The sequence below is a fragment of the Chelonia mydas genome, chromosome 5 (assembly GCF_015237465.2).
Source record: "Chelonia mydas isolate rCheMyd1 chromosome 5, rCheMyd1.pri.v2, whole genome shotgun sequence".
NCBI classification, from domain to species: Eukaryota; Metazoa; Chordata; order Testudines; family Cheloniidae; genus Chelonia; species Chelonia mydas.
In genome coordinates, this window is record NC_051245.2 from 70,419,043 (window position 1) to 70,441,735 (window position 22,693).

Below are 22,693 nucleotides of genomic sequence, written 5' to 3' on the forward strand. Positions count from 1 at the left end.
TAAAAGGGGGAAGTGACATCATCACTTATCCTCACCCCCCCCACAACTCAACACCTGGAAACACCTCAGGAACAAAGACTAGGACTGGGGAGTTTTGTTTGGAGTGTAAAGGGAAATCTGCTCACAGACGGTGCTGGTTCATTGTCCTCTCCACATTGAGGGAGGGCTGGATTGGATAAATAATTTACGCTGGTCAGGCTTCTGACCAGGGTGAGATGGTACAGCTCTGATGTCTTAGGCTGGGAAGAGTTGGCTGGAGTCTCTCTATTGTTGGTTCATGAGTGGCTGGCAAAAGCATTCATGTAACACAGCTGGGTGTGTCCCTGCCTGTGAATATTTGTGTGAGTGCAGGACCTGAAGGGGTTTGCAGCTTGTCACATTATCACAGTGTGAGAAGGAGCTCAGGTTAGTAAGACAGAGGGCACAGAGGAACCCAAATTCCAGGTTGCACCCCAGGGAACCCGTCACAGTATTGTGTTGGTTTTAGCCATATCAATTGAATAAATTTCCATTTTCTTCTGAGTGTCTACCCCTTCAACTCCCCATAAGCATTAACTAACAGAATCTGTTTCACCAGTACAAAGTTAGTTATTGTCACAAGCAGCCATTCTAAAATGGGTTCCTCAGCTTTTCCCCAATGCCTTTAGTTTGGGCCTTTTTGTTCTCCAACTAAAAGCCTGAATCCTTGCTCCTTCTTTTCAGTTTAGCAGCATCAACCTTTGACCACCAGAAATGAGCTACAAAATGGCTATAAATTTTATAGCTCACCTGGTCTAAAGTTATTTAGGGTATGTCTACACTGCAATTAAAAACTTGTAGCTGGCCCGTGCCAGCTGACTTGAGTTTGCAGGGCTCGGGCTAAGGTGCATCGGTGCAGACGTTCAGGCTCAGGCTGGAGCCCGGACTCTAGGACCCTACGAGGTGGGAGGGTCCCAGGGTCAGCTGGCACAGGCCAGTCACTGGTGTCTAACTGCAGTGGAGATGTACCCTTAAAAACCTGAATCCAATGCTTAACTGAAAAAAACCACTCACTTAACAAGCACATCAGATTTTTACTGCAGAGAATAATGTGGTATGTTTATCTGAAAATACTTTTACTATGAGGCTTGCCTATGAGAACAGTAAAATACAGTGCTACACAAAGAGTTCCAAACAGAAATCTCAGCAAATAAAGTGGAAAATCCTGAAATATAAGGGAAAGTATTTTCCTGCATGACACTAACTGACTTAATGAGCAGAAAGATGTTTACTTGCACAGTCTGCCACTGTGCTACCAATTTATTTTCCCATAAGTAAATGTTTTCACAAGCTGGCTATGTTTTATAATTAAATTGTATAAGTTAAAAACTTCAGCTAAATGCCTTATGGAGTCCACCAAATCCTTTTGGCTGAAAGCAAGTCCTCAATTAAACAAGTAATTTCTAAATACTTCTCATTATTTGAAAAGATGAAAATTTAATGACATTGTGGTAAATGAAAATTATAGCAGTCTGATAGTTCCCTCATGGACCATGACTTAAAAGTTTAATATATTCAAGCTGGGGGGAAAAACCCTGAAGAGCTTTACAGTGAAGGTAAAGTGTACTTACAGTGTTGGCAAGCTCTAAATAGCTTCCTCCAACTGAGTTGCTAAGATTGGAGGCCTGCGTTAGCAGTTTCTGCAGAGCAGCTTGTTGACTCATACTGCTGCCGCCATACTCCAAGAGCTTCTGTAGGGTAGAATGACTCTGCAGGTCAGGACTCTGAAGGTCTCTTGCACCAGAATCGTATTCCCAGCTTTCTCTAGCACCTGATAAGGCACCTGAAATGTAGAAACAGAAAAGAGATCCAACTGTAATCCCACAGCAAACTTACAGGGGCTAACATGCCCCCTGCCCCCTAAAAATACCTAGTGCAGCAAAAATCAAAGAGTGTTTATGGGACACAGTATTGATTTTCAAGACACAGGAGTCAAAGACAAAAGCGGTTTTTATACAATATTTAGAAATATCACCTACATCTGTAAATAACAGGGGAAAATACTATTTATTAGTATGATGGCAGAAATAAATCTAAGTGCACATCATCATAAAAACAGAGAGAGAGAGAGAGAGACTATCCAGTGATAAGTTTATCACACACCTGTGCAATTTATCATAAATCTATGACAGTATTCCCTCCCCTATCCATCTCCTAGAATTTATTTTAACATTCCAACCCCCTGAGGCTTTTTAAAAACCAACATAAGAATCACCATATTGGATCAGACAGGTGCCCCAAGTTGCCTAGCATCCTGTCTTCAACCAGTGCCCAGCACCAGCTGCTTCAGAGGAAAGTGCAAGAACCCTTGCATTATCCTACTTCTGCCTAATCTGCCATCCACATTAGGTGTCCTCCTAATCTCTTATAGTTAGAGACTAGCTTAAACCCCAAAACTTGAGTTTAATGACTCGTCCAAAATTTGTTAGCATTAATTATTATAACTCTGGGTATTCTTGTCATTCAGCTAAATGTCCAAACCCCTTTGAATCTGGCTATATTTTTAGTCTCAACAACTTCCTGTGGCATAAATTCCACAGTTTAATTATGTGTTTGAAAAAGTATTTCCTTTTATTGGTTTTGAATTCTCCACCTTTTAATTGAATTTTAACGTCCCCTTGTTCTTGTGTAGGGACCAAATGGAAATTCCTGATCTCTCTTCTGTAATATAGGCAGAATTGGTGGCAACACATATAGTTAAAGTTGTCTAACAACTTCCATTATAAAACCCTGTTTTCAGTGGCTTATAACTTTGCCAGAAGGTGGGAATGAGCAACAGGGGAGGGAACACTTGATGATTACCTGTTCTGTTCATTCCCTCTGAAGCACCTGGCATTAGCCAATGTCAGAAGACAGGATACTGGGCTAGATGGACTTTTGGTCTGACTCGATATGGTTGTTCTTAAACTTTTTCACAATGGGTATCTGCCTCAGACTGAATATTTTTTGTAAATTACAGATGAAACAGTTTAGCCATTTTTGATTACAGAAAAATACACTGTTTTGCCAATGTTAAAAAAATTAAAACAGTTTCATTTAGAAGCTCTAGAGCCTCCATGCTTTGAGCAGCAACTTGAAATTTATTACCATGGTGTCCCTGCTCAAACCTGGCCAAGTTATAAACTTCTGTAAAATCTCAGTTCACACACATTCAGTAGGTTTCAGAGTAACATCCATGTTAGTCTGTATTCGCAAAAAGAAAAGGAGTACTTGTGGCACCTTAGAGACTAACCAATTTATTTGAGCATAAGATTTCGTGAGCTACAGCTCACTTCATCGGATGCATACTGTGGAAAGTGTAGAAGATCTTATTATATACACACAAAGCATGAAAAAATACCTCCTCCCACCCCACTCTCCTGCTGGTAATAGCTTATCTAAAGTGACTACTCTCCTTACAATGTGTATGATAATCAAGTTGGGCCATTTCCAACACAAATCCAGGTTTTCTCACCCCCCCCCCCCCCAAACTCACTCTCCTGCTGGTAATAGCTTATCCAAAGTGACCACTCTCCTTACATTGTGAATGACAATCAAGGTGGGCCATTTCCAGCACAAATCCAGGGTTTAACAAGAACGTCGGGGGGAGGGGGGGTGGAGGTAGGAAAAAACAAGGGGAAATAGGCTACCTTGCATAATGACTAAGCCACTCCCAGTCTCTATTCAAGCCTAAGTTAATTGTATCCAATTTGCAAATGAATTCCAATTCAGCAATTTCTCACTGGAGTCTGGATTTGAAGTTTTTTTGTTGTAAAATAGCGACTTTCATGTCTGTAATCGCGTGACCAGAGACATTGAAGTGTTCTCCGACTGGTTTATGAATATTATAATTCTTGACATCTGATTTGTGTCCATTTACTCCTTTACGTAGAGACTGTCCAGTTTGACCAATGTACATGGCAGAGGGGCGTTGCTGGCACATGATGGCATATATCACATTGGTGGATGTGCAGGTGAACGAGCCTCTGATAGTGTGGCTGATGTTATTAGGCTCTGTGATGGTGTCCCCTGAATAGATATGTGGGCACAGTTGGCAACGGGCTTTGTTGCAAGGATAGGTTCCTGGGTTAGTGGTTCTGCGCTATATTGATGACATCTTCATCATCTGGACCCATGGAAAAGAAGCCCTTGAGGAATTCCACCATGATTTCAACAATTTCCATCCCACCATCAACCTCAGCCTGGTCCAGTCCACACAAGAGATCCACTTCCTGGACACTACAGTGCTAATAAACGATGGTCACATAAACACCACCCTATACCAGAAACCTACTGACTGCTATTCCTACCTACATGCCTCCAGCTTTCACCCTGACCACACCACACGATCCATCGTCTACAGCCAAGCTCTGCGATACAACCGCATTTGCTCCAAGCCCTCAGACAGAGACCGACACCTACAAGATCTCTATCAAGCATTCTTACAACTACAGTACCCACCTGCGGAAGTGAAGAAACAGATTGATAGAGCCAGAAGAGTTCCCAGAAGTCACCTACTACAGGACAGGCCTAACAAAGAAAATAACAGAACGCCACTAGCCGTCACCTTCAGCCCCCAACTAAAACCCCTCCAACGCATTATTAAGGATCTACAACCTATCCTGAAGGATGACCCAACACTCTCACAAATCTTGGGAGACAGGCCAGTCCTTGCCTACAGACAGCCCCCCAACCTGAAGCAAATACTCACCAGCAACCACATACCACACAACAGAACCACTAACCCAGGAACCTATCCTTGCAACAAAGCCCGTTGCCAACTGTGCCCACATATCTATTCAGGGGACACCATCACAGGGCCTAATAACATCAGCCACACTATCAGAGGCTCGTTCACCTGCACATCCACCAATGTGATATATGCCATCATGTGCCAGCAATGCCCCTCTGCCATGTATATTGGTCAAACTGGACAGTCTCTACGTAAAAGAGTAAATGGACACAAATCAGATGTCAAGAATTATAACATTCATAAACCAGTCGGAGAACACTTCAATCTCTCTGGTCACGCGATTACAGACACGAAAGTCGCTATTTTACAACAAAAAAACTTCAAATCCAGACTCCAGTGAGAAACTGCTGAATTGGAATTCATTTGCAAATTGGATACAATTAACTTAGGCTTGAATAGAGACTGGGAGTGGCTTAGTCATTATGCAAGGTAGCCTATTTCCCCTTGTTTTTTCCTACCCCCTCCCCCCCCAGACGTTCTTGTTAAACCCTGGATTTGTGCTGGAAATGGCCCACCTTGATTATCATACACAATGTAAGGAGAGTGGTCACTTTGGATAAGCTATTACCAGCAGAAGAGTGAGTTTGTGTGGGGGGGGGGGGGGGGTGAGAAAACCTGGATTTGTGTTGGAAATGGCCCACCTTGATTATCATACACATTGTAAGGAGAGTGATCACTTTAGATAAGCTATTACCAGCAGGAGAGTGGGGTGGGAGGAGGTATTTTTTCATGCTTTGTGTGTATATAATAAGATCTTCTACACTTTCCACAGTATGCAGTGAGCTGTAGCTCACGAAAGCTTATGCCCAAATAAATTGGTTAGTCTCTAAGGTGCCACAAGTACTCCTTTTCTTTTTACACATTCAGTAGAGGTTTGTTAGAATTTGGCAGCTAAATTCCCCAAAGATTCCATACCCACTACACTGCAGTACATCTGCATTGAGCATGCTCCAACCCCAAACAGCTCTCAACTTGACAACCGAACTGCAAATATTCTATTCCCACAGAGTGACTGAGCATGCTCCAGCCCAGGACTCCAGGGCCTTAACAGGTATTTTCCTCCTGTTTGGGGCTACTGTTGCACCAGAAGAGAGCAGGGAGACAGTCTCTCCTGTGCTCTCATTGCTCCCCCTGGTTACTTATCCAGTCCTCAGTTTGAATACCGTACAGCAAATAAGGTCTGGGACCACACAATGAATGACAAAGATAAAAACTACAAGTGAATAACTGCCCATTCTGTGAGCACCATCCTTCCTGTGCACTGAATGTGGCAGGGGAGTTATGGGGAAAATGGTAAAGCAGAATCTCAGCCAATGAAGTCAATGAAGCCATGACAATTTACACCACCTGAGGATCTGCACCCAGAATGTGATCAGGTAATTAAAGATGCACGAGGAAACTAAATTCAAGTTGCACAGGCAACCTCATTGTTTGCATTTCCTAGCTTCTGAGTGCCTGACTTTGCAACCTTAATAATGTACTTTTAACCATTTTAATGTAATCTAATGTACTTTCATAGTGTTCCCATGTATTCATCTTCTTTCCAAGGTAAACAGCTGTAATCTTTTCAAGCTCTCTTCATATGACAGTTTTTCTGTGCCTCGAATCATTTTAGTCACCTTTCGCTAACCCGCCTCTAGTTCTGTAACATCCTTTTCAAGATGGGGTGACCAGTACTGTGCAGAGCATTCGATATGTGGCTGCTCCACTGATGTATTTAATGGCATTATAATGATTGCTGTATTATTCTCCAACCCATTTCATGTGTAATCTAGCTTCTTGTTTGCTTTCTGCCCATAGCTACATCTTGAGTCGAAGTCTTCTTGAGGTATCCACAATGATTCCCAAGTCTTTTCCCTTAAATGATCCAGTTAATTTAGAACCCTCACATACAGGAAGATGTGTAAAACGTCTTATCGATCTATAGTTGATCAAGTATGAAAGCAGTGGGTCAGGCCTGAACATGAACTAAGGTGGAGTAACGATACTAAAACCTATAATGTGTATAGTACACATTTTATTAAAATTAAAGCTGCAGCTGCTCCATTTCATAAAAATTAAGTATAGCCATCTGACTCCTAGCAAGCTGCCAATGTAGACCCTCAGTTAGGCAAAGTGTGGGTACTGCTACAGTAGATGAAACAGTTCATTGGTATGGATACGGATATTGGTATGGATATGGATATGACCTCTTACTGCTTTTCAAACACAAACCAGAAATAATTTTATGAGTGCTAGAACAAATAACTTTGCATCAGACACAAGTTTTCATTCAAATAAGATAGCCAGATGGATGTGTATAGAACATTACAGGTTTTGGATAATACATTTTCACTAGATTATTTTGCTCTTTTTGTAGAAGCATTCCATCCTTCACTTAAATTTTGACTAGAATGCCATAATCAGCTAAAACCATGGTCTCTCTCTAATTAAATCACTGTCTAAAAACCACTAGCATTGTTACTATAATAATTTTGCAGCTAAATGATGCTGATAGACTAGAAGACTCTCCAGTGAACACAGATTGAAAAGTAATTCATCTGAGAAAGTGAGTTGATTACATTAATGTAGGAATAAACTGGCATAAAGTCAGGAAGCAACAGAGAGTCGTAGTCTTATTCTACAGTTCAGAGTTTTTTGCTTATGTATTAAATCAAATGTTACCGGGTAAAGCTACCACTCTTAAAAAGGGTCATATCTCCATCCACAGGTGCTCAGCACTTGCCGAGTACATACACAGAAACTGATTCCAATGGGAGTATCAGGCAATCCCAGGCACTTTCCAGGATTTAGTCCATACCCATTAAAGCTATTTATTGGGAAGATCTCAATGAACTACTTTAAATAAGACATCCAGTAATAGTCACTGTTTTACCATATGTGTCCACTGAATTCTCCCATACCCTAATCCATGAATAGTTCCAATTAGCAGAAAGGTACTAGTTTACCCAAGTTCAGCTCTCCTGGAAATACTGAAAACTGGTCCATTAGCTTCAAGTTATTTCCTAGCTACCTGCTAAGAACCAACCTAAATTTAAACCATTTCCCCATAAGAACAGAAATAAGTTATAATTGGCACTTGATACATCCCAGAGGGAAAGCTTCTGGGCAAATCCAGGAAGCAAATGGATCTTCCTGTAATATCTTCAAGACTGACTGCTGCAAAAGCCTCAGATGCTGCCACAGTAAGGACACAAGCCTTCCAGTGGCGCCTGATGGACGTATTTTATAAAATGAGACCTACCAATCTATGCCAGTCATAAGCAACAGCCTTTCATTCACGCCTTTAAAAACGGCTATTCATCTTCCATTGCACTTTTAATCCCTAGATTCCCCAAACACATCATAATGGTGGGTATCATTATCCCATTTTACATCTGAGGTAACGAAAACATAAAGCGATTTAAGTGACTTGCCCAAGCACACACAGTAAGAGAGCGGCAAAGTAGACACCATAATCTAGATCTGCTTGTCTCTTGGACACTATTTTCAATCCACTAGGCCACAGCAGCCCATAAGCAATTATAAGTAATACTATCAGGTTAACTCAAAGGCTTTCTAGTGGACTGTGTTCCTCTAAAATATCCATTAACATTCAAAGAGGACATTTATTAATCAATGATAATTAATTACTCAATAAAATGCCAGTCAGTCATAATAAATGAAATAATGATCAGCTAGGAAAAAAACAAGGAGCTTATTAATGAGGTAATACAAAATGGGTAAAACATCAGTGTGACAGTGACATAATCAAGTATAATAAAAGCTTTATATTGGTGTTTGCAGGGAGCAGAAATGCATGGAGAGTTGATTCAAAAATATACATATATATTTTCCCCTCATCTCGCTAGAAGGGGATATACCATAAAGCTAATATATAATAATCTCATCTTAAAAGGAAATAGAACTAAATGAAACAAGAAATCACAAGAGAGGCATGAGGTCTGGTCTATACTGCAGAACAGGTACTGGTGTAATCAAAAGGATTAGATACTGCTTTAATCTAATACAGTTTAAGAATGCTTTAAACTGATTTAACTGCATATATATTAGCAGTTTGTACCACTGTAATCACTTTAATAATATAAGTGCAAGTTGTCCAAAATAGACAAGACCTTAAATGTTTCTGTCAGAATAAGTCCAAAATATATCTCCAGGTAATATGAAGTGTGCACACAGTAGTAGATGTGGGTACCACTGCCCTCAAGTGGCTGGACTACAGAAAATAAAACCCCTAACTGCCAAAGAAGGTTTTCCTATAGCTGAGTAGTAGAGGCCTTCTCTTGTAAGCCAAAGGCTGTGTTCTATCCAGCTCCCAGGATCCACGTATACTAAATATATGAGATGACCATTATGTGGGCATGTGCACGACCATTGAGTTAATAGAGTCGACTGTATATTATTCATTCTTGCTTGTATGGAGCTAAAATGGCTTATCCTCTGTAGTGTATCTGTATATTAATTCAGACTATTGTTCAGACTGTTTTGTTCTGTAAAAGAACTAATTAAATGAAAGTTAATAAAAACAAAAAAAAATTACGAATAAATCCCCAATTTTTATTGGCTCAATAGTCCCATATCTGTCATGGTTATATACAGACTAGCCCCCTCTACAGGGCAGGCACAATTACATTTTCAATCATACAAGTCTCATTCATGATGATATGCTGTCTTGATTTTAGAGGGGAGGGGAGAGAAGGGGAGGCGAGGGGCAACAACTACCATTCAATTTTAAGATACTTTACAATTAAAAAGCACAGCACTGTGCTCCTTATTTAAAATGGATAAAGAAGTGCAAGCATAAATATAAATGAAAATGCCTTTTTCCATAAGAGTATTTAATTTGGGTTTTACCCCAATTTTTTCACTTTGACTAATTCCCCCCCCGCTCCACAAAACCAAAATGTTGACTTCAAATACTGTCCTCAGAGATTTTGCATTTTTGATATTTTAGCTTCTTGCTAGGGAAATAATTAGGTTGCAAAAACTGCTCAACTAGTATTGCACACGTACATACATATAATCAGCACACCCAACTCCTGTGCTTTATAGTAATAACCAGAGGGAAGAGAGTGGTAAACATGATGAGTTGGAGGGAGGAAGGGAGTGCATTTGTGGGTGGAGGTAATGTGGGGGTTTTACAAGGCGTGAATAAGAGTAATTTCCTCTTTACTAGAGCTTTACATCTTCAAAGATATGTACAAACTAGCTGATCGATCAATCCTCACTACACCCCTGGTAAATAGTAGCCCCATTTTAAAGATCAGAACATAGACACACAACTCAAGTGATTTGCACAAGGCTACACAGAGAATCAATGGCAGAACTGATATTAGAGTTCAGCAGTTCCTGGATCTCTGAGAATCATTCTTAATAGAATTTATAAATCCCACAGTAGTTCTGTTTGCTATATGGATGTAAGTTAGCCTCTACAATAGCAATCAGCAAATAGTAGGGAACTGATGTCAGTAATAGGAGTACATCTGAAGGTTTTTGTATACGTAGAGATTCCTAGATAGTGAGTACACACGTAAATTGATGCTGTTATTGCCACAAGTCAACATAAAATGTTATTTGAACAGTATTTATTTCAACCAAGTAGCAGAACAGAGTACTCCAACCCTACCTGGAAGTACACTTCAAAGGTTTGCTCCACGATATTTGGGAAACAAAGAAGATACCTTGGCACCCTTCATTGATGGAGAAAAAGGACAGTGTTCGTGCTTTACCCAGGCTTGGCTGAAAACACTGACTAGAACTCTGAGTGAGATAACTTTTTTAGACAACTGAGTTACATGTCAGCTAAATTTAGTCTCTAGAAGGTGCGTTCCGCTTTTGTTTTACATGTAACCATTTCTTGCCAATATTCTTATTCACTATTACTTGAATCTCTAATCTTTGATAGATATATTTATAGTGAAAACAAGAGTAAGTTTAAGGGCTGTGGTGTTAAGCAAAGTTCTGTTCCTGAGTTGAATCTTACAACCTGATGTGTACTGTTCCTTTGGGAACAACAGGCCTGGTCATTCTGAGTATGTTCAGTGGAAAAAGGGCTGGGCAATGCAGGGAACACTCTGAGGACTTGGGGATTGGTGTGAGTCTATCACTACCTGTACAGCAAGAGCAAAGCTTGCAGAGGCCTGGAAGGCAGCGTTTCTGCTGCCAGTGGATGTTGGTTTCAGAGAGCTGATCCACAGCAGCCAGAAATAAGACTTCCTCATGCTAAGGGCAGGTGTTGGTGCGGTGCCTCGCAACCCTGGGTACCCTTCAGGAACATGACGAATACCTACAAGCAATGCCATCAGGAATAATCACCCAGGAGTGGTTCACTCGCAGTGTTAAGATTATCAGCAAGGCAGGTAATAAGGTTACGGTTAGCCCTGGCCAGCCTGCACTGAGTCTAGTGTCTTATTTCAACCAGCTGCCAATCTGGGCAATGGTGCTGCAATGGGAAGGAGACCCCAAAGGCAACTGAATTTCACTCTCTTCTAGGGATTTTGACTGATTTGTCTAGGACGAGGGACTGGCCTGAGAATTGCAGAGGAGCAGATGCCTATCACAACCATCTAAGGCTATGTCTACACTACAGCTTATAGAAAAGGAGTACTTGTGGCACCTTAGAGACTAACAAATTTATTAGAGCATAAGCTTTCGTGAGCTACAGCTCACTTCATTGGATGCATACAGTGAAAAATATAGTGGGGAGATTTTATATACACAGAGAACATGAAACAATGGGTGTTACCATACACACTGTAACAAGAGTGATCAGGAAAGTTGAGCTATTACCAGCAGGAGAGCGGGGGGGGGGGGGGGGGACCTTTTGTAGTGATAATCAAGGTGGGCCATTTCTAGCACTTTACAAGAACAGTGGGGGGGTGAAATAAACAAGGGGAAATAGTTTTACTTTGTGTAATGACACATCCACTCCCAGTCTTTATTCAAGACTAAGTTAATTGTATCCAGTTTGCAAATTAATTCCAATTCAGCAGTCTCTCGTTGGAGTCTGTTTTTGAAGTTCTTTGTTGAAGAACTGCAACTTTTAGGTCTGTAATGAGTGACCAAAGAGATTGAAGTGTTCTCCGACTGGTTTTTGAATGTTATAATTCTTGATGTCTGATTTGTGTCCATTTATTCTTTTACGTAGAGATTGTCCATTTTGGCCAATGTACATGGCAGAGGGGCATTGCTGGCACATGATGGCATATATCACATTGGTAGATGCGCAGATGAACGAGCCTCTGATAGTGTGGCTGATGTGATTAGGCCCTATGATGGTGTCCCCTGAATAGATATGTGGACGCAGTTGGCAATGGGCTTTGTTGCAAGGATAGGTTCCAGGGTTAGTGTTTTTGTTGTGTGGTTCGCGGTGAGTATTTGCTTCAGGTTGGGGGGCTGTCTGTAAGCAAGGACTGGCCTGTCTTCCAAGATCTGTGAGAGAGATGGGTTATCCTTCAGGGTAGGTTGTAGATCCTTGATGATGCGTTGGAGAGATTTTAGTTGGGGGCTGAAGGTGATAGCTAGTGGTGTTCTGTTATTTTCTTTGTTGGGCATAACTTATGTCACTCTGGGGTGTGAATAAACCACCCTCCTGAGCAACATAAGTTAAATCCACATAAGTGCCAGTGTGGACAGCGCTATGTCTGTGGGAGAGTTTCTCCCACCGACATAGCTACCACCTAACGCAGAGGTGGTTTTATTATGCCAATAGGAGACCTCTCTCCCATTGGCACAGAGTATCTACCAGATGCGTGGCAGCTGCACCGCTGTATGTGTAGACAAGCCCTAAGCTCATCAACACTGTCAGGTCTGTCAGGCAACTCGTAGTCAATTGTGGCCGACCCTGTTGAGAGATAAAGCAGTTTGAGCACATGCTTCTATCCATCCTTCGCTACAGAAGACAGACCATCCACCAGAGCAACCAATGCAGCAGTCTCAGACATATCATGGTCTGCAACCTCACTGTAAGACACAAGTAAGACACTAGCAGAGGTCTGATGTTATTGATGGTAGCTCTGCACCAGCTTTTCAGTTACCTTGTTCAAGAATGGTAGATATGATGGCAAATGACAAGACTGTTGGCACTGATCGCTTTCGAAGCGCCAGCCAGCCACTACAGCATGCACCAGGGAGCCCAGTAGACTCCCCTCACTGAAGGAGCCATTGACAGAATCAGCAGAGGACCTGGGATCTCATTATTGCTTTCTATGAGGTGTCAATCACACGTAGTGGTTTGAACTTCCTTAAGCACTTTGGAGAACTTCTGATACAACAAACTGTCTACCTTCTGAGTAAGAAATGGACATAGTATACTTCAATTTCTGGGAGCCAGAGTGCAACCCAGATCCTAGGAATGCAATCTGTACAGCAGGGGAAGAATTTCTCACTGTGTCAGGTGAAGGGGTTGAGAATGTGGAAAAGCAGTCCCATTTGTCAAATGAGTTCACAATATGGAATATTTCAGTCAGTCATGGCTTTGCAGTCAAGAGTGTATACAAATAAGTATCTTTTTTACATCTCCCTTGTGGCTATAATAGGAATGCAAGATTTCCTTGTGCCATAGTCTGTCAGGTTCAACTTTAGGTTATTAGTGATTTAACAGTGTTCAGACTGGCAGCTGAGAGGTGAAAGGCTCCACATTCTATGAAGAAACTCCTGAGTCATCCAGTCTGTCCTTTATTTACCTCTTTGTTGCTGCCATGTCCCTTAATATCCAAGGTTTTAGACTGACTCATGAAGACTTCTCCCACCAGCGGATAATCTGACTGTAAAAATGGCTATTTTCAGCATGCCAATTTCCTCTTTGGTGATTCTTTACTCAATAGGTAAGATATGACTATTGAAAATTAACACTATTCTTTAATAATCTTCAGTGGGCAGAAAAATGACAATGGTGGCTGTGACACAGAGACTCCTTAGCAAAGGGTCCTCTGTTCTTTGCAAACAACTCTCACCTCAGACCTGACAAACTCACTACACCAAACACATCTTACAAGATACTTATGCATAAAAAGTAACATCAGATATCTACAGAAAGCTCATAACTTGTCAAGATTCATGATCATTGCGGGATGTATCTACAGGTAATTGTGATAGTTTGCCCCCCTTCGGATGCCTCCTGATGTGCTAAGATACCACTGAGCCTGCCTGTTATGCCAGCCTAGGCACCCTTTTTACCTGTCTTGCTGAGCCAGGCTATTAAGCCTCCTCCAGCACACACAGGCAGGGACACACCCAACTGCAGAACAACACAGACACTGAGATCAACTTTGGGAAGACTCAGCTTGAGGGACTTGCCCCAGCACTCAGGTGTCCACCTCTGTTGGAGTGCAGACCCAAAGGTATATTATGAAATCCACCTCCTCCCTCAATGTGGAGGAAGGTATGCACAGCCTCCCTCTGCCCCCTCCCAATTATGAATTGTTATATTATAAACAAGAAATAAGTTTATTAATTACATAAGGTGAATTTTAAGTGAATATAAGAGACAACAGACAAAACAAAGCAGATTACTGAGCAAATAAAACAAAATATGCATGCTAAGCTCAATATATTTAAGAAACAGGTTACAAAAAGTTATTTCTTACCCTAAATGTTGTTTTAGGCAGGTTGAAAAGTTTCTGTAGCTTACAATTCCAGTTATATTTTTTTTCAGACTGGACTCCCCCCTTGCCTTCCCTTCAGGTGTCTTTAGCAGTCTTTCTTCTTGGGCAGACAGGCCATGGAGAGGACTCCTGTTTGCCTTCCTCCCCACCCTTAAATAAGGTTAACATAAGGCAGGAATCCTTTGTTTCCCAAACTTGAATCCCCTCCCCTTTTAGTTAGCCTTGCACCATACTAAGGCCCCATCTACACTGGCAAGTTTCTGCGCAGTAAACAGCTTTCTGCGCTGTAACTCCTGAGGTGTACACACTGCCAAGCCACTTAGTGCACAGAAACTGTGCAGTTGTAGCGCTCTAAAAAAACCACCCCGATGAGAGGCGTACAGCTTTCTGCGCCAGGGCTATAGTGCTGCGGTGCCAGTGTGGACTCCATGGCGATTACAGAGCTGCGACTGGCCTCTGGGAGGTGTCCCACGATGCCTGTTCTCACCTCTCTGGTCATCGGTTTGAACTCTACTGCCCTGCCTCAGGTGACCAACCATCATGCCCACCCCGTACATTCCTTTGCATATTTGAAAGTCCCCTTCCTGTTTGCTTGGTTATGCGTGCAGTGGTCTCAGCGCATCTTTCCAGGTGGCCATGCCTGCTCCACGCACCAGGTGATTCCCCCGCTTAGAGCAATGCCGAGCTGCTGGACCTCATCGGCATTTGCGGAGAGGAAGCTGTCCAGTCCCAACTGCGCTCCAACTGTAGCAAATATGATATGGACAGATTTCACAATGCATGATAGAAAGGGGCCATGACCGGGACACATTGCAGTGTAGGGTAAAAGTGAAGGAGCTGTGGAACGCCTACTACAAGGCGCAGGAGGCAAACCGCTGCTCCCATGCTGTGCCCACGAGCTGCCGGTTCTACAAAGAGCTGGTCGTGATACTCGGTGGCGACCCCACCTCCACTGCGAAGGCCCCTGTGGAAACTTTGTTGGTTCACGTGCCAGTCAAGAGTGGATCGAGCCAGGAGGAGGAAATCTTGGACGAAGATGGGGAGGGGGACCCAGAGGCAAAGGATGGCTCGGAAGCCAGAGATGAATGCAGTCAGGAGCTCTTTTCTACCCTGGAGGAGCCAGGGTAGACAGTCACAGCAGCAGGACCTTGGCGAAGCGCAAACAGGAGAGGAGGCCCCAGGTAAGTGGATCTGATTTGGGGAATTGCTGAAGCAATGTACATGGCAGAGGAGCATTGCTGGCACATGATTGCAGGAGGGTTGCAGAAAGCAGGCTTGTCTCCCATGGCATGCCTATTCTGAGCGGCAGAACACGCTGATTCACGGGAATCTCCCTCAGAGATCTCCAGGAAACTCTCGTGGAGATGCTGGGCAAACCTCTGCTGCAGGTTCCTCGGCAGAGCTGCTTTGTTTCTTGCCCGATTAATGGCAACTTTCTCACGCCACTGTGCCGTCATGGGGGTGGGAGGACCATTGCTGCACACAGGCAAGCCGCATAGGGGCCAGGGCAGAAGCTGCAGGCTTGGAGAAGACTCTCCTTTGATTCCCTGCTCACCCTCAGCAGCGAGAGATCTTCCATAATGATCACATCCTGTGGAAAGTATGGGGACAGTGCTGGCTCTCCCCAAGAGCCATATGCCCAGTGAGCAGCAGGGTCCAGGAAGAGTGACTCACCCTGCCCCTGCGGCTACTACCATTTTGGGGGTCTTGAGGCCTGGGGTCAGCCAGTTAGTGACAGGTCTGTGAGTACTGGCTGTGTTTTAAAGCACCACCAACACACTCTTATCAACCTGCTGGCTCCACTCTCTACCCGCAGCATTCCACTCCTCCCTCCTCACAGTCCAGCAGTGTGGACTCCCACTACCCACTGCACTCAACACCCATCCCTCTGCAGTTTGGCCCTGCTGAAGTACAGCACCCGCTGCGTTGTACTCCCAAGGAGAAGCTTGGGTATGATCCCTGGACATACACAAATCTGTAGCCGTCTTGGGACCCCTCCTCCTCTGGAGACCTTCCCTTCCCCTATTCCCCTCCCTGCAGATGTATTTTTGTCATTTGACTCTCTCCTCTGGTTAGTCTTAAAGACTAACAAATTTATTTGGGCATAAACTTTCATGGGTAAAAAACCCACTTCTTTAGATGCATGGAGTGAAAATTACAGATGCAGGCATTATTATACTGACACATGAAGACAAGGGAGTTACCTTACAAGTGGAGAACCAGTGTTGAAGGCCAATTTAGTCAGAGTAGTCCACTCCCAATAACTGATGAGGAGGTGTCAATACCAAGAGAGGGAAAGTTGCTTCTGTAGTGAGCCAGCCACTCTCAGTCCCTATTCAAGCCCAAATTAATGGTGTTAAATTTGCAAATGAATTGTAGCTCTGCAGTTTCTCTTTGAAGTCTGTTTTTGAAGTTTTTTGTTGAAGTATGACTACTTTTAAATCTGTTATAGCATGTCCAGGGAGATTGAAGTGTTCTCCTACTGGCTTTTGTATGTTACCATTCCTGATTTGTCCATTTATTCTTTTACACAGAGACTGTCCGGTTTGGGCAATGTACATGGCAGAGGAGCATTGCTGGCACATGATGACATATATCACATTAGTACATGTGCAGATGAATGAGTCCCTGATGGTGTGGCTCATGTGGTTGGGTCCTCTGATGGTGTCGCTAGAGTAGATATGGGGACAGAGTAGGCAACAGGGTTTGTTACAGGCATTGGTTCCTGCGTTAGTGTTTCTGTGGCGTGGTGTGTAGTTGCTGGTGAGTATTTGCTTCAGGTTGGGGGGCTGTCTGCAAGCAAGGACTGGCCTGCCTCCCAAGATCTGTGAAAGTGAGGAATCATTTTCCAGGATAGGTTGTAGATTGTGGATGATGTGCTGGAGAGGTTCTAGATGGGGGCTGAACGTGATGGCCAGTGGTGTTCTGTTATTTTCCTTGTTGGGCCTGTCCTGTAGTAGGTGACTTCTGGGTACCCATCTAGCTCTGTCAATCTGTTTCCTCACTTCCCCAAGTGGATAGTGTAGTTTTAAGAATGCTTGATAAAGATCTTGTAGGTGTATGTCTCTGTCTGACGGATTGTTTTTGCAGATACGGACTAACACGGCTACCCCTCTGATACTCTCCTCCGGTCGTTGTCTTTTAAAAAAAGAATTGTATCGGTTTGAAAGCAATCGTTATTCTATTAAGTGAAAGCAAAAAGAGCACTGCAAAGTAACATACAATTATGTTAAGGCCCATTTTTGCATCACATACACCAATCACCTCCTAGCATTACAAGCACTGCAATCCCGAGCAAAGCAACAAATATTAGTGGCTTTCAGCCTCAAATTGCTGCCTCAAGGCATCCCTGATCCTTATGGCCCCGCACTGTGCCCCTCCAAAAGCCCTGGTCTCTGGCTGTTCAAACTCAGCTCCAGGCGCTGAGCTTCTGCGGTCCAGCCCTGAGTGAAGCTTTCACTCTTCCCTTCACAAATATTATGGAGCGTACAGCACACGGTTATAAGCATAGGAATATTGTCATTGGCCATGTCCAGCTTCCCATATAGGCATCGCTAGCGGGCTTTTAAATGGCCAAATGCACACTCAACAGTCATTCTGCACTTGCTCAGCCTGTTGTTGAACCGCTCCTTGCTGCTGTCAAGTTGCCCCGTGTATGGCTTCATAAGCCACGGCATTAAGGGGTAGGCGGTGTCTCCCAGGATCACAATGGGCATTTCGACTTTCCCTACAGTGATCTTCTGGTCTGGGAAGAAAGTCCCTCCTTGCAGCTTCTCGAACAGGCCTGTGTTCCAAAAGATGCATGCATCATGCACCTTTCTGGACCAGCCTGCGTTAATGACTGTGAAACATCCATGGTGATCCACAAGCGCCTGGAGAACCATTGAGAAATACCCTTTGCGATTAATGTACTCGGTGGCTAGGTGGTCAGGTGCCAGAATTGGAATGTGCGTGCCATCTATCGCCCCTCCGCAGTTAGGGAAGCCCGTTTGTGCAAAGCCATCCACAATACCACGCACGTTGCCCAGAGTCATGGTCTTTCAGAGCAGGATGCGATTAATGGCCCGACACACTTCCATCAACATGACTCCAACAATTGACTTTCCCACTCTGAATGGGTTAGCAGTCTGCAGTAGCCAGCTTCCACAGTGCAATCGCTATGTGCTTCTCCAATGGCAGGGCACCTCTCATTCTCGTGTCCTTGTGCCGCAGGGCTGGGGTGAGCTCATCACACAGTCCCATGAATGCGGCTTTCCTCATCCAAAAGTTCTGCAGCCACGCTCGTCATCCCAGATATGCATCACGATGTGATCCCACGACTCAGTGCTTGTTTCCAGAGCCCAAAAGCAGCATTCCACTGTGGTCAGCACCTCTGTGAATGCCACAAGCATTCTCATGTCGTAGCTACTACACCTGGTGAGATCAACATCACACTCATCTTGACTTTGTAGTTTAAGGAATAACTCCACTGCCACTCGTGACGTGTTGGTCAGAGCGAGCAGCATGCTGGTCAACAGTTCGGGATCCATTCCTGCAGCCCAAAGAGGCAGGACATGCAGTACACAAACCATTGAAAGATGGCGCCAAATGCGGCTGGAAGCACAGGGTTTGCTGGGATGCGAAGCAATGCATCACGGGGCATTGGGACTGGACCCAGGATGCCCCACGACCCACTCCGCCTTCCCACAAGTCTTAGCCACAAAAGAGAAAGAGATGCTCTGTTGGATAGCTGCCCAGAGTGCACCACTCCAAATAGCACTGCAAGTGCCACAAGTGTGAACACGCTACTGCGCAGGCAGCTGTCAGTGTGAACACACAACAGCGGTTTTCCTTCAGCGCTTTCTGAGCGGTGCTGTAACTTTTCCAGTGTAGACGTGCCTTAAGACTTTCAAGGGAAAACCCTCAGAGGCAACTGCAAACAATCAAAACCACTTACAGGTTAAAAAACCCACAAACACTACTACAACAAGGCACGGGTTTGTCCTGTCTATGAATAGGAACAAAAGGCTGTTTCCAGTACAACACAGAGGAGGCAAAGGGCCTCTGGATTCATTCAAACCCCTTGAGGAGTGGGATGTTTTCATGAATGTTTGGATCTTGGTTCTTGTGACACTAGCCAGCTCTGTAATAGACTGCATTTGGGGGGGAAACCTACTTTAATTAGCTAGGAACGGTAGCTATTAATAAGTGGGACCCAGGATTGTGTTTTATGATTTTGTTTTGTATTTTAACCATTTGTTTCCATCATTTTCTCATTTCTACTTAAATCTTTACCCTTTCTTAAATAAACCTAGTTGTGTTTTATTGTCAGTGCTCACAAGTGTTGTGTGGTTTACAGCAGTGGAGGATTTAATATAAAACTTGTAAATTGGGGTACACTGCACGATTGGGGGCAGTGGAATTTTTGAGAGTAGCTACTGGCAGGGGCTCGATATCACAGGGGACTGATTCAAAGAGACTAGGGACTGGGGTGCACTCGTTAACCCACAAGATGAAGACAGGGCTGGCATAACCCAGAAGAAAGTGCTTGAATGGCTGAAAGACTGGTGGTGTTACTGGAGGTGACTCTCAGTCCTGGGTACTCCAAGAACAAGCCCTATGGCATGCATTAAAATAGTAGCTCTCATTTGTCATGCTCCGCCACTAACATAAAAAGTGCTAGTGACAGAGGCACTATCAGCATGAAGGAAAAGGCTTGCAAAATGAAACAAGAGAGGCCACCCTCCACCTATAACATAGTATATATTTACACAGGATGAGCAAGGAACAAGCCTGAACATTTCAAAACAAAGAAAAAAGGAAAGGAGAAGAAGGATTCCAAAATCCTCTATTCTCGTTTCTGCTTATGCAAAGATTGCTATGATCAAAAGCACTTAAAGAAAATTAAAAGCTGACTAGACTTCTGATTGTTTAAAGGAGGTATAAAGCACATACAGGAGAGCTCATTGAAGGTCAGTGTGTTCGAAAGGCAAGAAAGGAACAAGTGGGGTCAAGTTTACAAGCTGCTAATTTGGCTCAGGCAGTAAAAACTCAATTGTCATGTTTGGGGCTTTTGAGCACTCTTTGTTTCTATTGTCTTTTCAAAATGGAATGTAACCTTTCTCACATCCTGCTGTCTGGGATATTGTTCCCAGAAGAGCTATAAAAAACCAGTGAGGAGGGCGAAAGAAAGAACAAATGTTCTTGTTGTTCTTGAAAGGTTTTCTGACTAAATTGTGTTAGTAATGGAAATAAAACCTACTCACAATGAGGAGCAGATAATCAAAATGGTCTCTGTGCAAATCAGGAAACAGCTCTAGTGCAGGAGTCAAAGGCCAAAGCCTTCATGGAACTTCATTGTCAATGGTTATTATGCTGCAGATAATTTAAAGTGCTAAACTACAGCAGCAATGCTACCTCAGTGAATCCAAATTTATTCATACACATTTACAGCAGGCTACATAATGTTCTCCACATAACATGGAAGCAATAAAGGATGGTGACTGATTTGCATCAGGAACCTATAGTTTCTTTGGGATATGCAAACATACGGTAGCTGGAACACGTGTCTATAAGATGTTTTATTACAGAGAAACCTATTCTCAGCAGTGACAATAGAAAAAGCTTTTCATTTATTGAGTGTGGTATGTTGCTTTTATTCATTAGCTTCAATGACCAAGAAGGAACTAGCCTCCCACAGCTTGTTGTGTTCAAGCACAATTATGCACCAGTTAACCAAGTGTGTTCTTGCACTATTCCAGGCACCTCTCTCCTTGGGGTTGTAACTGCGTCCTTCAATAAGCACCTCAGGCAAGCCAGATAAATAAAAACAAGTCAATTTGCATATGCAAATTAGAACACTTCCATTTCCTCCTCCAGTCTCCTCCTCCCGATTCCGTCCCTTCCTGTTACAGCAGTGAATGCAGATGGCAATGGAGCTGGTTTTACATCTCTGACAGGGCAGAAGTGCTTCCAAATAATCTTATCAAGGTTGGAGCAGTCAGAGGCATCTTGCTCTGTCAGTTGTCATTTGTTGAAAGCCCAAACCAAAATGGCTTGCAAGCTCTGGAGTAAATTGCACAAGTTCATCTACCAATCCTAGGACTGCCAGCTCCACAGATCTTCAGATCTTCCTACAGGTCAAAGGAGAAATCCACCATTCTACCGGAAACAACTCTTTGATTGACACTCATTTCTTGCTTCCCCTGCCTCTTAGGAAAAGGCAGCCTATTACACCTATTCCATATATGGAAGGACTTCTTCCCCCTTCCTTAACATACAGGACAGGCGGCGCTCCTTTCCGTCACCACCCCTTTCTTAACCTGGGAGTGCTCAACCCTGCTGTTCCCCAGCTGGCTCTGCAGTACCTCCTCACCCAGGGATAGTGCTGCCCCTTTCACAACAGAGGCATGGGGGGAAAGAAAGAAACTCCCTCTTACTCTCCCCACACCTGGCTTGCTTGCTACAGGGTGCACAGGGTTTAAAACCCGGTTACCAAGGCATACCCTGGTGCCAGGGGGCGGGGGAAGGTAGGGAAAGGGGACAATCCCCAGAACAACTCCTTACTGGAATTCTAACTATACTATAACTAAACTAACTATTTACAGAGAACAGTCCAATGACCACTAGGGAGAAGGCCTGCCAAAGCAAGAGAAAAAAGCATTCCAGCTAACCGTCACAGGTGGTAAGAAGGAACTGAAGCAGAGGGGTTATTTGTTATGGCTATTTTGAAAGTTTGTTCTTAAATATCAACATCCAGCTCCCACAGAATTTCATTAAAATTGTTCCTGTACAATAGAAATAAGGAAATAAATTATTTAAAAAACACTCTCTCCCATCAGTATGGAGCTTTGGGGAAGAATTCTTCATAAGCACCCCCTTACAAAAATCCTACCACGTTGTCCTATTGCTGAAAGGAATTTTCTTTACCACAGAAAAGCCCACAAGGCCCACCTCAAACCTGACAGAGATTGTGGGATTCAAACTGGATCCCAGGAAGTCTCGGGCCATCTCTGCCAGCGCTGGGCCTCATGGATCTCACTCCCTCTGACCACAGTTGCCCCTCTGGAGTGGCTTGACAGAAAAGACTGGGACTATATTCTCTCTTGACTTGTCTCCTTTGGGACTGGAGATGGGGGACAATACACATCTCCCCATTCCCTGCCAACTCTTCAGGATTCAAAGGGGGGAACAGTGCCAGAGAGGTCTCTAAACTCCTTACCTGTGGAAGGGGTAGAAGAGTGTATGGAAGATCCATTCTGTGCACATAAGTTTGGAAGGGGGAGGGGGAAAAGGCACTGGGCCAAAATTTTTTGCCATGGAAAGGAAAGGCCTTGGACTTCTCCAGTGGTGCAAATAG

The 22,693-nt window shown here is 43.6% G+C and overlaps 1 protein-coding gene across 4 annotated transcripts in view; it reads right to left on the reverse strand.

Annotated features, from left to right (window-relative positions):
- MCC (MCC regulator of WNT signaling pathway) overlaps nucleotides 1-22,693 on the reverse strand; it is a 348,703-nt gene that overhangs the window by 259,652 nt on the left and 66,358 nt on the right. For all 4 annotated transcript variants that reach the window (XM_043546969.1, XM_037901552.2, XM_043546967.1 and 1 more), the window contains one exon: nucleotides 1,590-1,801. In XM_043546969.1, coding sequence (XP_043402904.1) covers nucleotides 1,590-1,801 — 212 coding nt within the window. The remainder of the gene's footprint in view (nucleotides 1-1,589; nucleotides 1,802-22,693) is intronic.